Source organism: Ixodes scapularis, unplaced genomic scaffold, assembly GCF_016920785.2.
Source record: "Ixodes scapularis isolate PalLabHiFi unplaced genomic scaffold, ASM1692078v2 PGA_scaffold12__126_contigs__length_90152505, whole genome shotgun sequence".
Taxonomy (NCBI): domain Eukaryota; kingdom Metazoa; phylum Arthropoda; class Arachnida; order Ixodida; family Ixodidae; genus Ixodes; species Ixodes scapularis.
In genome coordinates this window covers 40317172-40331776 of record NW_024609838.1, presented here as the reverse complement: position 1 = coordinate 40331776, position 14605 = coordinate 40317172, and the positions used below count along the sequence as shown (strand labels likewise).

Below are 14605 nucleotides of genomic sequence, written 5' to 3'. Positions count from 1 at the left end.
TAGTAAAAATTGCTCAGTTTCTTCTTTAGAAAAAATCTGTCTAAATCCAAACAATACAGGCAAAAACAATAAAAAAAATTCACTTAACTTTTTGAAAAATAATTTGGAAGTGGAAGGTGACACATTCTGCGCTAAAAACAATGTCACAACCCTAGAGAATGTTGCAACAGTCCCGAAATTCCCTGCGCCGCGCAGTGCAATGTGGGCTTGCCGAGAGGCCCTGCGGGATTTCCCGGAAGGGTCTACAAGAACCCGTCTTGTCTTACTCTTTTCACGATGTGTGGAATGTCGCGTGCAAGGTCAAACGCGGGCAACCCCCACCTGAGCACTCCGTTGGCATTGCGGAACACAATGGTCCAGTAGATCTCCTGGGGCTTGGTGTGGTCCCCCCGGTCGCGGTTGCGGTCCCAGCCAGACAGCGGGATGATCACGTGGTTCACCAGCACCGACAGGGCGTCGTCGATGATGGGCCTCTTCAACTCCTGCGGGACGTGCGTGGGGGGGTGGCCACTGTCAGACACGCCTCTTCTGCTTTTGTTCAACGAATTACCGTGAAACACTGCAGAAGTGTCCACTTCATACGAGCGCCCACTATTAACATTCCTCGAACTTGGGAATTCTGCAAATCATACGTCGAGCGGCCACTCCCCTCAAGGTGCCGGCGTCAACCGAAAATATTTAACCTCGTAGCGGTGGCCGACGAGACTGCCAGAGGCGATGATGGGGATGTCGAGAAAAAATAAATCCGCTTTCTTCGATTCCGTTCATCCTGCCTTCAAGGGTCTTTATTGGTCGCCACCTTGGTTTTACCTTTTTATCGTCTTGACTGCATGAGTGCTCACTCTAGATTAACCAAGTTTCTTGTGAAGGTGGGGTGGGCGCTCTACCGGTATTTTACGGCAAGGGTATCCCTAAAAAAAACTTAATTACTGTCAAGCCTCAAAGTCCTTCGAGCCAAACTTCGGTTTTTGTCTGAGAATTTAGGGCATCAAAAGCCCAAGAAGCCGAGGCAGAGCCAAACTTGACCTTCTTGGGCAAAGAAGGTCACACTCAAGAAATGCACGTCGACAACTTGCCCTGCAGTTTTCAAAAACCGGAGATTTTTCAACACTGCGAGCAGACTGACTTCCACAGTCATGTCAGAAAAAAGAAAATGGCAGCTGTATTTCTACCTATCGATCAAACTGCCCTGCGCAGAATTACAATGCATGACGAACAAAGCGTTATCGCGCCATTTTTTCGTGGTACACTGATTAATCACGTGACATACATCACCTGGAATAGTGTAATGTGATGTCACGTTACAATACGACTTGACACCTAAACATCACAAGATTCAATTAACATTGTGACAGCACGCAGCATCATAACTTTGCACCGTAAATCACATGGAGCCAGATCCCGCCATGTGCACATACACCACGGACAAACACGAAATCCGAGTTAGCTTCTGTTAGAGCCCGATTCTCCTTTAAAACCTTCACTATATCAGTATCTTAACTATGTGTAGACAATTGAATGCTGATGGAAGCATATGCTTCCATCAGCATTCACTATGGAGAAATTCTACCGTATCCGTTTTCTCTGTCGTTCGTTCTTGGGGAACTAGCGATCTGCACGCACCTCACACGAAGACAGGTTCCACAGCACTCCCGTGACCAGCTCCCGAATTTCATTGTCCGGGGTCTTCCTCAGGAGACGAACCAACGCAGGGATGCCCCCCGCGTTCCGAATGGCTCTCTGCAAGTCGCACCAAGACGGGACAACAGACTTGCACTACAGTCACAGACAGAGAATGGCACGGCCGAGCAGCGTGGTGACTGCGGCTTGAAGCTCACGAGGTGCCAGAATGTTACCAAAGGTAAGAATTTCGCGCCGAACGCGTACCAACTCAAACTCCGCCCTGCCGTTCTCGCCCCCACAGCGACCATAGAGTATGAACGCCGAAGGTAAGAATACGGGTTTGCCTTTTTTCTGCGCAAGTGCGCGGAAGAGTGACTCGGGCGGAGCTTCTTGAGTGCGACGAGCCTTCATAGTCAACGTTTGACAGCCTTTTGCCTACAATTTGTGCTCGACAAACTCAATGAGCTGGATGCTACATTAGAATGAACACGATGATGTACTCGCGTCTGCCACACGTTGTTTACTCTACTTCTGGGATGACTAAACGCGCAAGTAGAGATACGCAGTCATTGTCTGCTAAGGGCACCGAAATAAAATGTGCATTCTCCTTTCTCAACGGGAGCGATTTATACTTGTTTTCACCACTCGTAACTTTTAAACGAGCCTCGTTCGCCGCTTGACAAACAGCTGTGGTCGTTGTTTTATGTGGTTTTATATACCTTTACCTCTCCAAAATTATGTACTGCTTGTTTGTATCTGTTTTTTCAATGACTGTAATACGTGCATACTATAAAGGCCTCGAGCTGTTTGTGGGCACATTATGCACAGTAAATTCAAATTCAATAAATTCAATTCTCTTCCCAATCTACTTGGGACACCTTGAGTGTATATTATGAGAAGTGTGGCCTAGCGCTTTCCCGGCGCTGGATTGGCTCAGACGACTCGCAGCGCCGTCCGTAATTCGTCGTAAGGTCAGATTGAGTGTGGCCAATATGGCATCGCCACCCTAGTGTACACACTCAAAGCATATTTCAAGTATCTTATTAATAAGCTTGAAACATACTTCAAGTATGGTGGTGCTTTCCAAAGCGCACTTTTTGTTTCATAAGAGTGCAAAATCTGCACAGCGCACTGCTCTTTGCCAAGGGTAAGGAAAAGGAAGTTGATAAAAAGCAGAAAATAAGCAGAGGGGAGAGAGGAGATGAACAAAAAGGAAGAACCTTGTTCTCGTCGTTCTGGCGCCCGTAGGAGAGGTTTCGGAGGGCACCGCAGGCGTTCCTCTGGATTTCGGGGATCTCTTGGTTCAAGAGTTCGATCAACAGGGGAATGCCTCCCAGGGCCCTGCACACACACGAAGACAGAAGGGAGTCGGCCTTCAGAGATACAAATCCACGTCAGTATCTCCGCAATATCAATCTTCATTTATTGGGAGGTTTCACTCATAGTTTGTACAGGCTTCAAAGAAAAATAATTCGAGGGTCTTCAAGGACTTTTAAGGGCATGTAAAGATATTTTCAGAATTTCTTTACTGCACAACACATAGGAAAGGGTGCATTGGCCAAACAGGTGCTAGTAAAGGGTAGAGCTACTGCAGCTTTTCCTAGATTTCCTGGTTGATGTTTAGAAGTTCTTGCGTCTTCGTATTCACCGTTTTCCCTAGACTGTTCGACTCGAGAATGTAGGTGACGTCACCTGTTGTTTCTGCTTCCTCGGTGTCTGTAGTTGCACTTCCCGGGCATCGTGCACAACTTAAACTATGCCCACCATGTGTAGCGCAAAAACAGACGCAGAACAAGCAAGCCACGAGTAGCTAGCAAACAGTACGCGAAAGAACAAGGCGAACGAGAGGCAAGATCTCCAGATGGCGGAGGGGTGAGACCGTATCCAGAACCACCGGGACTGCTACCATTGTGGCCAAGATCTTAACGGACATCCACTAAATGTGTTTTATGGTGCCATATACGAAAAACAAACTAACTAACTATCATTGGAAAATTTAAATGTTTTCAAGCAGCACTAGAAATTCCAGGGTTTTCAAGGTCTGAAAAAGGCTGTTTTCAAATTCGAGGGTTTTCAAGGACCTGCACAAACCCTGTCATTATGTATCCTGGCAACAGCAACAAGCCCCAGCTGTTATCAGAGGGTGTCAAAGGGGTAGGGGTAACTTCACAATACACACATGCAAGGTGGCACAACTAGCCATCCAATTCGATGAACTGAGCCTAATCTATTCATCCATTCATTCATTCCCAGTTGACATCAAAGGCCGACAAAAGGGTAGGGGTAATCTCATGATACTGTACATACAGGCAAGGTGGCGCAAGCAGCCATCCAATTAGACGGACTGAACCCTATCTATCCATCCATTCATTCATTCAGACCTGACATAAAAGGGTGCCAAAGGGGTAGGAATAACTTCATGATACATACAAGCCGGGTGCTGCAAGCTACCACCAAATTCGATGGAGCGAGCCAGATCTATCCATCCATTTATCGACTGATCGAACCATTCATGATTTCATCCATCCGTTCGTCTATCCATCCATCAATCTCAATCCATCCATCCATCCAACTGTCCCTTCATCCATCCACACAAGGAAACCCACCTGGTCTTCTGTTTCATGCTGTTGTCCATGTAGCACAGGTGTTGGAGGTAAGCGGCCGCATTGGCCCGTACCACGCTGTTGGGGTGTCCCAGGAACTCTATCACCTCGTGAAGGTCTGGGTCACGCCACCGGACGTCGCCACCACCTGCAAGGAAGCCCACACGCATCATTTTTGAGTCCCTGCCAAAACGACGGGCCATAATGCAGGCTCAACTTTGGTGACAGAAGGCGATCTAACGATACCCCAATCACATTAAATTTGTTGTCCGCACGGTCCCATGGTAGCGTCCGTTTAGGAAACCCGAGTTGTATTTCTATTTAACATATCTTTCAGTCTATGAGTAGCACCATTTTACAGGTCGCACCCCCTATAGACGGCCGTTTTCACAAGAAAAGTTGGCAGATAAGTCCCATTAAATATCCACACGAGTGCCCTTTAAGGTTCCTACTTATAAGTTGCACCGTTGCAAAAATGCAGCGTCGAAAATTTTTATAAAAATAATGCGAAATATACCCTGGAAAATAGGGTATTTATACAAACACAATTGTGGAGGGAGTTTTACATAAGGGGTTGGTGACAAATAAAAAAAGTACCGTACCACGTCACGAAATGGAGTGTGCATAAAAAATAAAAATATCAAAAGGGTAGGTATACAAACACAAACAATACTTCATTATACCTAAAATGCGATTTCAAATAATAGTTTCTCTAATTTGGCTGAGCCATGAGTAACTACAATGTTCTGGGGAAGACAGCTCCAATACATAACAGTACACGAAAAAAAAAAAAAAAAAAAAAAGAAAGTTGGCTGCATGTTTGGTTATATTGCCAAACATGTTTAAATGTGGTAGCTTTATAGGGTGGGTAATGCCTAGTGCAGGATCACTTTTAAAGGGGCACAGACACATCAAAATCATATTTTTTTAATTATCCGAAGCGATTGAAAACGATGCCGGTACATTACCCTTAATATTCGAAACTTGGGAATTCAGTATTTGTTAAGTAAAAAAACAATTTCCAAATGCCGAATTCGAAGTTCCCGCACGATCCGCGCTGGTGCGTTGACGTCAAATATTGCGGAGTCCTGAGAATCCACTTTCTTTCACGACTCCCTGCTGTTGCCATGGCGACCCAAAACGAGGAGGAAAGGAGCGAGCGCAGCGAGCGCTGGCGGACCGGTTTTGAGCGGTGTTGCCTGTTTTCCGTGGGAGGATACAAATCCAGGAGGCGGCACCACAACGAACTCCCAATTTTTGGTATTTCAAAAAGAATGGCCGTAGTGCGTTCGCAATTGCGTTAAAAAACATATTTTAGGATTGCCGTTATTAAATGTTATAGAGATGTCGCCTACAAAGCTTCTAAATTTCATGATCCTTGACGTCATGAATCAAAAGAAGCGAGGAGGCGAGAGGCGGGAGAATCATACGGCAAAAATAAAAAGGCGCGTGCACGCGCGAGAAAATTTTTTTTTCGCTATGCGTTTTTTTTTGCATGTTTATGACTGCAACTTGCATCTTTTTAGACAATAAAAAAAAATACAACCTTTGGGGTGTCAGTGCCCCTTAAGCGCCGTTCACACACTAGCAACCGAGTACGACTGAGAGACAAGACCGGTTTTCAAGCCTCTTACAATGGCGTAGGACCTGCTCTGCAGCAGCGCACCTGGTCCTTTCCCCTTGCAAAGCCTTAAAAACCGGTCTTGCCTCTCTCGGTCGTACTCGGTTGCAAGTGTGTGAACGGCACTTTAGTCTTTCAGTGCCTGGGGTGGGTGGTGCCCTTAGTTCAGGTGCTGCCTCGGGCAGGGTTTTGTATGGCAACAGATTAGGTCACATCACTGTCTCTTTGTGACGCCGCACAAGCTTCCCTTCAGCACTGCCCAGATACAAAGCCTTTGCTCTGAATTTTCTACGACACCAAATGAGGGGAAGCGTGCTTTCCTGCACTTTCCACTCCTCCTCATTCCGTGCACATATTCTACACCACCTGTTTTAGTCCTCTCTTTCCTGCCCGATACACCCTTCTTTGCTCCGCACGCTTTCTCACACCACCTGCTTCTGCTCCTCCCGTTCCTGCCTACTGGGTACATAGCTCAGTCAGCAGCGCACTCAACTTCCACGCCGGTTACCGGGATTTGATCCTTGGCACCGGTTTTCGTTTTTTCCAAAGTCGTTTAGCAGTTACGAACCGACCAACCTACACATTTCATGCTTATGTGGTTCCTCAGGTTGGTTGGCCTTGTAAAGCTACGGCTTTAAAATTCAAGAGCATTTACACTATCGCCTAACGTCTGTCGCAACAACAGCAGCGTGGCACTAGCATAATTTGCTATCATTGGGCTCATTCGATTTACCTCCACCAGCCTGCACTAGTGCAAAAAATTGTAGCGCAGTGCAGAAAAGTGCAGAGAACCGTACTTCCGGTTGCGTTTTTAGACTGCACTCGTAGATCAAATATGGCGCTGTACACCAAATGCAGCTAGTGCACAAGGTGCCGGTAAATCGAATGAGCTTATTGTAGCATCCTTGTCATTTCTTTGCCTCCTCCTGAGCACAATTCTGGGAATTTTCGTGCCATTTTTGCTTCCCTTCTCGATTCCACTCCCGTGCCTGATACATACTCGGCCTAGGACAAGCCTCTTCAGCGCACAATAACTAAAAGCCGCAATCTTAGAAACCGCCACAAATTTTCCGAGGTCTAGCCATACGGCGTGCAAGTTTGTCTGCTTGGATAGTAGTGCACTTGCGCTGGCACAATGGGGTGTCGGCTACAGCAGTTTGCGTGTAATAACCGAGAAGATAAAAAAAAAAAAAAATTTTGAATGTATCTAAATATACAGATGACTACAGCCATTGTTAAACAGAGAACTGCAGGGCATTTCTCCCGATTGCCTGGCCTCCAGCAAGTGCTCAATGTTTTTATTTCCAACTCCTTGCCTCCAGTATGTGCTCGCTGATTTTCAACGCATGTCTGAGGCACCAGAAGTTTTTGCGAAGGACGACAATGCAACTTCTAGGGGAGGTTCCCAAACACCTGTCGCCATAAAAAAAAAGCTCTGGAAACCCCCCCATTGCCAATTCGATTGTTTTAGTACAGTTGCTAACTGGGAGGACACTGAGAGGAAAAACTAATGTAACCACATCTGCCGAAACAAGCACCCAAGCAACGCAAAGCTTTGAGGAGCTTACCCCTGAGGTCCGTTCCATCGAGCGGGCCCCCGTAAGGCCTAGGGGGACCGTCCAGGGACGGCGCGGGGCCCCCCTCTTCTTCCTCGAAGACAGCGTGGGGCGCCCCGTAGGGTCCCATGCCGGGCACGCCGGCCCTGGCCCCACCGGGACCCCCGGGGGGATGGTGCTCGTCGTAGCTGGGCCTCCGGTCGAGGTAGCCCTGGGGCGGCGGGGCCCCCTCGTAGCCGGGACTGTAGCCCGGAGACGTGGCGCCGGGGGGACCCAGGTAGCCGTATGTGGCTGCATGCGGGCCGCGTTACAGAATTCGTTCGGTCTCACTTTGAGAAGAAGTTTCGTGCCTTTACGTTCAAAGACCTGCTTGCGTCCAGCATCGCCCGACATAACATTCCGTATCTGTGCTCTCACCAAAATACCAACAGTGTTTTTTGTATCCATATTCACGGCAAGCAATCAACACTGTATTCCATATTTGTATTCATACTAAGCTACCAACATTGTATTCTTTATCTGTATTCACAGTAAGCCCACGGATTCATATTCACGAGCTACTAATATTATATTCCATATCTGTATTTGAAGCAAGTCACCAACACCGTATTACACATACATTTTTCACAGTAAACTACCAACATTGTGTTCCAGATCCGTATTCACAGAAAGCTACCTATGTTGTGGTGCGTAGTCATATTTGCAAGAAGCTATCAATATTACATTCCCTATCCGCATTCGCAGCAAGTTACCAACACTGCATTCAGTACCCATATTTACACTGTGATTGCCCAACATGGAGGGTTAAGTTGCCCCAATCCAATCAAATTAGCGGCAAGCTACCAACATTGCATTCCGTATCCGCAGCAATCTACCGACAAACGAAGGGTCAACACACCATAGCGGTCGGGGTGCGGTGCCGGGGAAGGCGTGCTCCTGTAGCGGTCCTGCACGTATTCCGTGCCGCCCCTCGGAGGCACGGGCTCCAGCTCGTCGTATCCAGAGTGCCCGTGGTTGTAGCCCTCCGGCGCCACCATGAGGGGGGACATGATGCTCCGTGAGGTAGCTGCCTGGGGCACAGCGTGGGGCGGCAGCGGGGACTCCGAGGTCACTGAGGGCGGGGTCGGGGCCTGGCCCGGGTAGCCTCCGTAGTCGTAGTCCCGGAGGTATGACCCGTACGTCGCGTAGTCCTGTGGGTAGCCACTGTGGGGCGGGGCCACCTGGCTGGCGGGGCTGGGCGGTTCGCCTGGAGGATATTAAAGGAGCATTTTAAAGTGGTTCCTGAGAGCGTCTAATAGATGGTCATAACTCAGTCTACAGAATCTAAGCATACTAAAAAAAATAAAATTGAAGATTGTGACATGCCCCTTTTTTTTTTGCAAGTTGGCGTTAAAACCAAAGGGCGCCGTCGGGTGTGCGACAGCCAATCTGAAGTGATCACTTCCAGCGCGTGAATCGCACACATTCGGAAATCAGTCCACCCTTGGTCGTCCCGACTGCCGTGCATGAAGCGATAGCTTCCTGCATGACAGGACAATTTTAAGGGAGGACACTAGACAAAGGGTAAACTTCTGAACCTCTTGCGTAATATGAATGAAATTTACAGTATATACTGTTGGTTGCAAGGCAGAATGCAGTGCTAAGTTTTATCTGTGTACATGCATTGTAAAAGAAATTATAGTAATTTCTATATGGAACACACTGACACTGTTTAGGAAAACTATTGTTAGAAAACTAATGTAATACCCAACATTTTTCTTCACTAAATATGCAGTACAATGCCTGGAAAGTGCAACTCGGAAAACAAAATTTCCAAAAAGTGATTTATTTTAGGCTAACATCGCGCTAAATAATCAAATAAAGTTTTTGCCATTTATGTCATCAATAAAATCTTAACATCTTTTATAAAAGACATCCACAAAGTAAACAAACAATGCCACAATTGCTTTGCCCAATGAGCTGTTTTTTTTTTTTTGTTTGTCCCATTACCAAACAATAGATTTCCAAAAGTGAAATTTATGCCAAATGTGGAACAGAGAAAAACAGCTTCAAAGTGCCCAAACCTCTACCTTTTCTTTAACATCGATGGACCGAAAATAATTTATAAAAAAATAACTGCAGCGTAAACAAATGAAACTTTCTGGTAATACTCTCTAGATGTAGGTGGATGTAAATACGTCATTTTTCAAAGTCAACTGTTCTTGCAGAAATATATATCTTCTGGGCAGTGTCCCCCCTTAAAAACAACTTTAGTGACCCTTTAATTAATGCTGATTCATCAAGCATGTGATCCACGATTGCTTTCATGGCAGAATCTCCCTATAGTAATGACTATTATAGCCAAAATAGGGATAAAGGGACAACTCACAACCCTGTAGTAAAGGTGATATAGCAAATGTATGAATATAGTGAAGCAAAGTTGGAGTGCTCGCAATGTTGATTACCGCATTTAAGCTACTGATATTACTAATATAGCAAATAATTTTTACAAAAACAAAAGCTAACTTACCGTAAAATACCAGGGGAGTGCCCCCCTGACTTTCACTGAAAACTGGGTTAATCTAGACATGGGCACTTTCACAACGCTTAATGTATATTTTTCAGAATTCCCAAGTTTGGGAAATGTTAACAGTAGGTGCTCCTGCGGTGTTTACGGTAGCTACACGGAGATTCTATGGTATTTCGTAACGTGTTCTGATGACAACATGTGAATTCCCTTTTATACTCGAGTAATAGACACAGTGTTTATAACGAAGCCTGTGGTTTGCCTTCATGCAGATAGTCACTCATTGTGATCGACAGAAAGATGGCCGCGATTTATGAAACAGAGATGCCTTCGAGCAAAACTGCCATCTGTGCAGATTGTTACAAAAATCATGTTTTGGACCTTGTCATTCGCCACGTTTCTTGTGTGAAACGCGATGTTTGGCTGTATGCTTGTTCTGTGGGGAAAGCAGACGCAAGAGCCTTGTTCGTGAGTAGTGTGTCCATTATGCGAGTAAATGCGGTACTTCCTATAGACCACTCTAGTAGGGTGAGAGGGAAACGAGACTGCATGTATGGGCACTTCCAGCAGTGGATCTCACCGGAACTTCCCAAACGATGAAAACCTATGAGAACGGCGCGTGCCCTTTCCATCTTTAACCCCGACGATTCCGTTGAAATGCCCAGATGTACTTCGATGGCGCTGCAGTCGAACAAAATGGCACCACCCGGATAGCTCTCTGTGAAATGGTCTATGGTTTCAGTTTTGGAGATTGCACAGAGTTTGATGTGCTTCTTTCTGCGGCGGCAGCTGCGAGCTCACCAGAGTCGTAGGTACCGTAGCCGTGCGAGTTGTCGGTGGGCCCGGAATACGGGTAGGTGACATAGTCCGGCCCCGACATGGGCATGCCGTGGGTCCCGTACGGGTTGTACTCCAGGGGTTGGCCGTCCGGACCCACGTGCCGGACCTCCCTCGTCTTCACCACCTTGGTCACCGTCTTCACCTGGTAAAGAAAGCAAAATGTCACAGCACGGTGTTGGGGTCTGCGCATCTCTGCAAGTTATGGGCGTTTTAAATGTGGTGCGGTTTGTTTCGTCTGGTTACGGGCGCCATCACAAATAGTAGCTACACAACGTTCGAAATCCAGAGCGTCGCAACCTCAGACTAGCCAATATGTTCCTGTTCTCTATCCTTAGTGCGTAGCGCTAATTTCATGCTGCCCTTCATTGAAAAAGGAAGCTAAAGAGACTAAAACCGTTGTAATTTGGACAAAAATTTTGAGGAAAGGGGGGAGGAAACGTTTCAGCATATTTACATGTTTCTGTATTCCATTTACGACAGCCATTTATTTAGGGTGGTGGAAATGTCCTAAGCAGTTTTTGTCTAAGATGGCCAAAATGCCCTAAGCAGTTTTTCTAGGGTGGGAGAAGTGCACGAGTAGTTCTTGTCTAGGCTGGCAGAAATGTCCTAAGCAGTTCTTGCCTAAATGGCAGAAATGTCCTAAACTCGTTTTGCCTAGAATGGCCAAAACATCCTAGGCAGTTTCTCTCTTGGGTGGTAGAAGTGTCGTGAGTAGTTATTGCCTAGGCTAGCAGAAATGTCCTAAGCAGTTCTTGCCTAGAATGGCAGAAATGTTCTAAGCTGTTTTTCCTAGTGTGGTCGAAACATCCTAAGCAGTTTCTCTCCAGAGTGGCAGAAATGTCATGAGTAGTTACTGCTTAGGCTAGCAGGATGTCTAGGCAGTTTTTGCCTAGAATGGCAGAAATGTTTTTAACTGTTTTTGCCTAGGGTGGCCAAAACATCCTAGGCAGTCTCCCTCTTGAGTGCTAGAAGTGTCATTCACTAGTACTGTAAAATACCGAGCAAGCGCCCGCTCAAAGTTTGGACATTATCATGGAAAACTGGGGATGGGTGCTTGCTAGGTTCCAAAATCCCATGGAATCATCCTTTGACATGGACCTTCAATATTTTATGGTAGTTACTGCGTAGGCTAGCAGAAATATCCCAAGCAGATTTTGCCGAAGATGGCCGAAATGTCCTAAGTAGTTTCTCTCTGGGTGGCAGAAGTGTTAGTTCTTGCCTAGGCTAGCAGAAATCAGGGTGTTAGCAAATTATTATTTTGAAATTTCCTGACTTTTCCACGTTTTTCCTGATAATTTCAGGTGAAATTCCCTGACCACTGAGGCGGTTAAATATATAAGACCATTACAACACAAAGCATTGAGCAGAGTGAGGAGCATTTTGCACAGGCTTAATCCAATTTGCATATTCCGAAATATTCGGGTTCGTCCAGTCCGGATTAAACGAGCACTTTCTTGCTGCCGACATCGTCGGTGAAGAGGCCACTTCCGGAAACAAAATGAAAACACGACGCTCAACCACTCACGTCAATAACCGAATGGCAGCAAGGCGCATTGCCGCCAGATGCACACTTTCGGATACTTTCAGCTTAATGCTGAGATTGGATTGGGGTCTGCGGCTTTCCCATTTGTCACTGAATCTAAAGCTCTAACTGAATCTAGCCTAGTGTTGTGCCCTCAATCCAATCCAATCCAAGATTTAGACTGGATGTGGCGGCTGTTCCCTTTGCATCGGGTAGCACACTCTACATCGGGTGAGCAGAGCCCGCGCTCCGCTTTAAGCAGAATTTATCGCCTATTTTTCTGCCCCAAGTCCTCAAGTGTTTGCTCAGGGCTCTTGATGACGTTTCTGGCTCATTTCCCCTGACTGGGCTCGCTTTTTGACAATATTCCTGACAATTCCCTGATTTCTCCCGGTAATTAAAATTTTCCTGACAATTCCCGGTCGCTAGATACCCTGAGAAATGTCTTAAGGGGGGACACTACCCCCAAAAAAAAAAACAATTTCTGCAAAAAAAAAGTTGATTTTGGAAAATGTCATATTTACATCCGCCAACATCTAGAGAGTATTCCCAGGAAGTTTCATTAGTTTACACTGCATAGTTAATTTTTTATAAATTATTTTCGGTCCACTGATGCTAAAGAAAAGGCAGAGGTTGGAGCACTTTGAACATATTTTTCTCCATTCCACTTTTTGGCATAAATTTCACTTCAGGAAAACTATCATTTTGTTATTATGCAACTTGGATCCATTTTTATGAATTTTTCTGGGGTGAAATTTTAAGGGGAAGATAACTATGAGCTTGTATTTTTTATTTTGTCATTTTTCATGCTCAAGAACTAAAAGTTTGGACAAAGGATGGAAATCTAAAAAACTGTATTTGTGTTTATGTGGCTTTTTTGTCGTGAAAGATGGTATAATATAGAAATATAGCTCCATAGTTATCTGCTCTGAACTGTCCTAATGCAATGTAACACATGAAAACGACAAATTTATAAGTAATTTCAAAACGATAATTTTCCTACGCAGACACGGCCATTCCGTCTTTGCATATTTGCAATTTTTTTCGTACTTCACCCAGGTTAACAAAAATTGGCAGAAATGTTGTCAACATCCACAGAAACAAGCCCTGTAAATATAATTTAAATCAGACAAGTGGTTCAAAAATTGTGTCGACGCACAAAATAATTTTTCGCAAGGTAGGAAAATTCGCCTCACCACCCTTCTTTTTTCCCCTCTCCCACAGCTATCTTGACGGCAGAGTTTATGCCGGCTTGTCCGGCTCCAAGACGCAGTAACAAAAGGAGTCCCCCTGCTGTCAAGATAGCAGTGAGAGAGGAGGAATAGGAAGGGTGGTGAGGAAGACTTTCCTGCCTTGTGGAAACACTTTTTGTAGGTCGGGCTTTAAGCAGCTTTTGCCTAGCATGGCACAGATGTCTTAAGCAGTCTTTGCCTAGGGCAGCCAAAATTTCCTATGGAATTTTGACTAGAGCATCAGCAGTTTAGGGGTGAAAAAACCTTAGCCACTTTCAAGTTCCAACATTCAAAATTGCTGCCCTAGCAGCTGCCTACCCCGCTTATTGTTAAGACTGCACCTTGGGCAAGTTGGTTGTTTATGTACCTCCGACCTTAAAGCACACAAAAGCAGATGCACAAATTTGCACAAAAATGCACAAAAAGGGGGGCACTCACAGAACACTAACAACTGCTTTTTTTTTTTTGTTGTCGTTAATTTTTTTGTTTTTTACCTGTTAGAAGAAACAATTCAAAGTCTCTGCTTCTGTCTCCTTGAACTCGTGGCTGAGTAATATAACTCCTTTCCGGACAAAGTTAGAGACGGGGCACTAACACATTGGTTGCTTAGCCGTTCTATATATTTGGTTTCGATAATCTCTCTCATGATTTGATTGCTACTCCTGTTTAGTACTGTGCAGTTGGTTAGGTGTGCCATACAACCTCAACCGCTTGCCTTGCCCACCCACGTCGACAATCATCAACTCGAGGCTGCAAAAATATGCAGGCGCACCTGTTGCGTCTTGGTCTGCTGCGTTGTACGGCTGACCAGCTGAGTGTTCTCGCTGGGTAGCACCATCTTGGAGGAGTTTGGCGAGTGCTCCCCGTCTCCGACCTGGTGTCCGTTGGTGGATGTCGTCGTGTGGTAGTTCATAGAGTATGACTCCTGCACTTGCGGGGAGCTGCCATCTTGCCTGGGAACACGAGGGACGGGCAGACACTGCATCACGGCCGCACCAATTGGTGCCAGAAAAACTCACGATGCTGTGCATGAACGCAAAGCGAAGGAGGGTCTGCACGGGCCAAACCCTAGTCTTTGTGACAACAATAATAGTGGTAGCGA

The 14605-nt window shown here is 45.9% G+C and overlaps 1 protein-coding gene across 7 annotated transcripts in view; it reads right to left on the bottom strand.

The window, feature by feature from the left end:
- Positions 1-14605, bottom strand: part of LOC8043998 (catenin delta-2) — a 78672-nt gene that overhangs the window by 26384 nt on the left and 37683 nt on the right. For all 7 annotated transcript variants that reach the window (XM_040206901.3, XM_042289533.1, XM_042289534.1 and 4 more), the window contains 8 exons: positions 14276-14456; positions 10711-10891; positions 8302-8649; positions 7416-7694; positions 4230-4374; positions 2844-2964; positions 1624-1740; positions 322-482 (listed from right to left, as the gene is read on the bottom strand). In XM_040206901.3, coding sequence (XP_040062835.3) covers positions 322-482; positions 1624-1740; positions 2844-2964; positions 4230-4374; positions 7416-7694; positions 8302-8649; positions 10711-10891; positions 14276-14456 — 1533 coding nt within the window. The remainder of the gene's footprint in view (positions 1-321; positions 483-1623; positions 1741-2843; positions 2965-4229; positions 4375-7415; positions 7695-8301; positions 8650-10710; positions 10892-14275; positions 14457-14605) is intronic.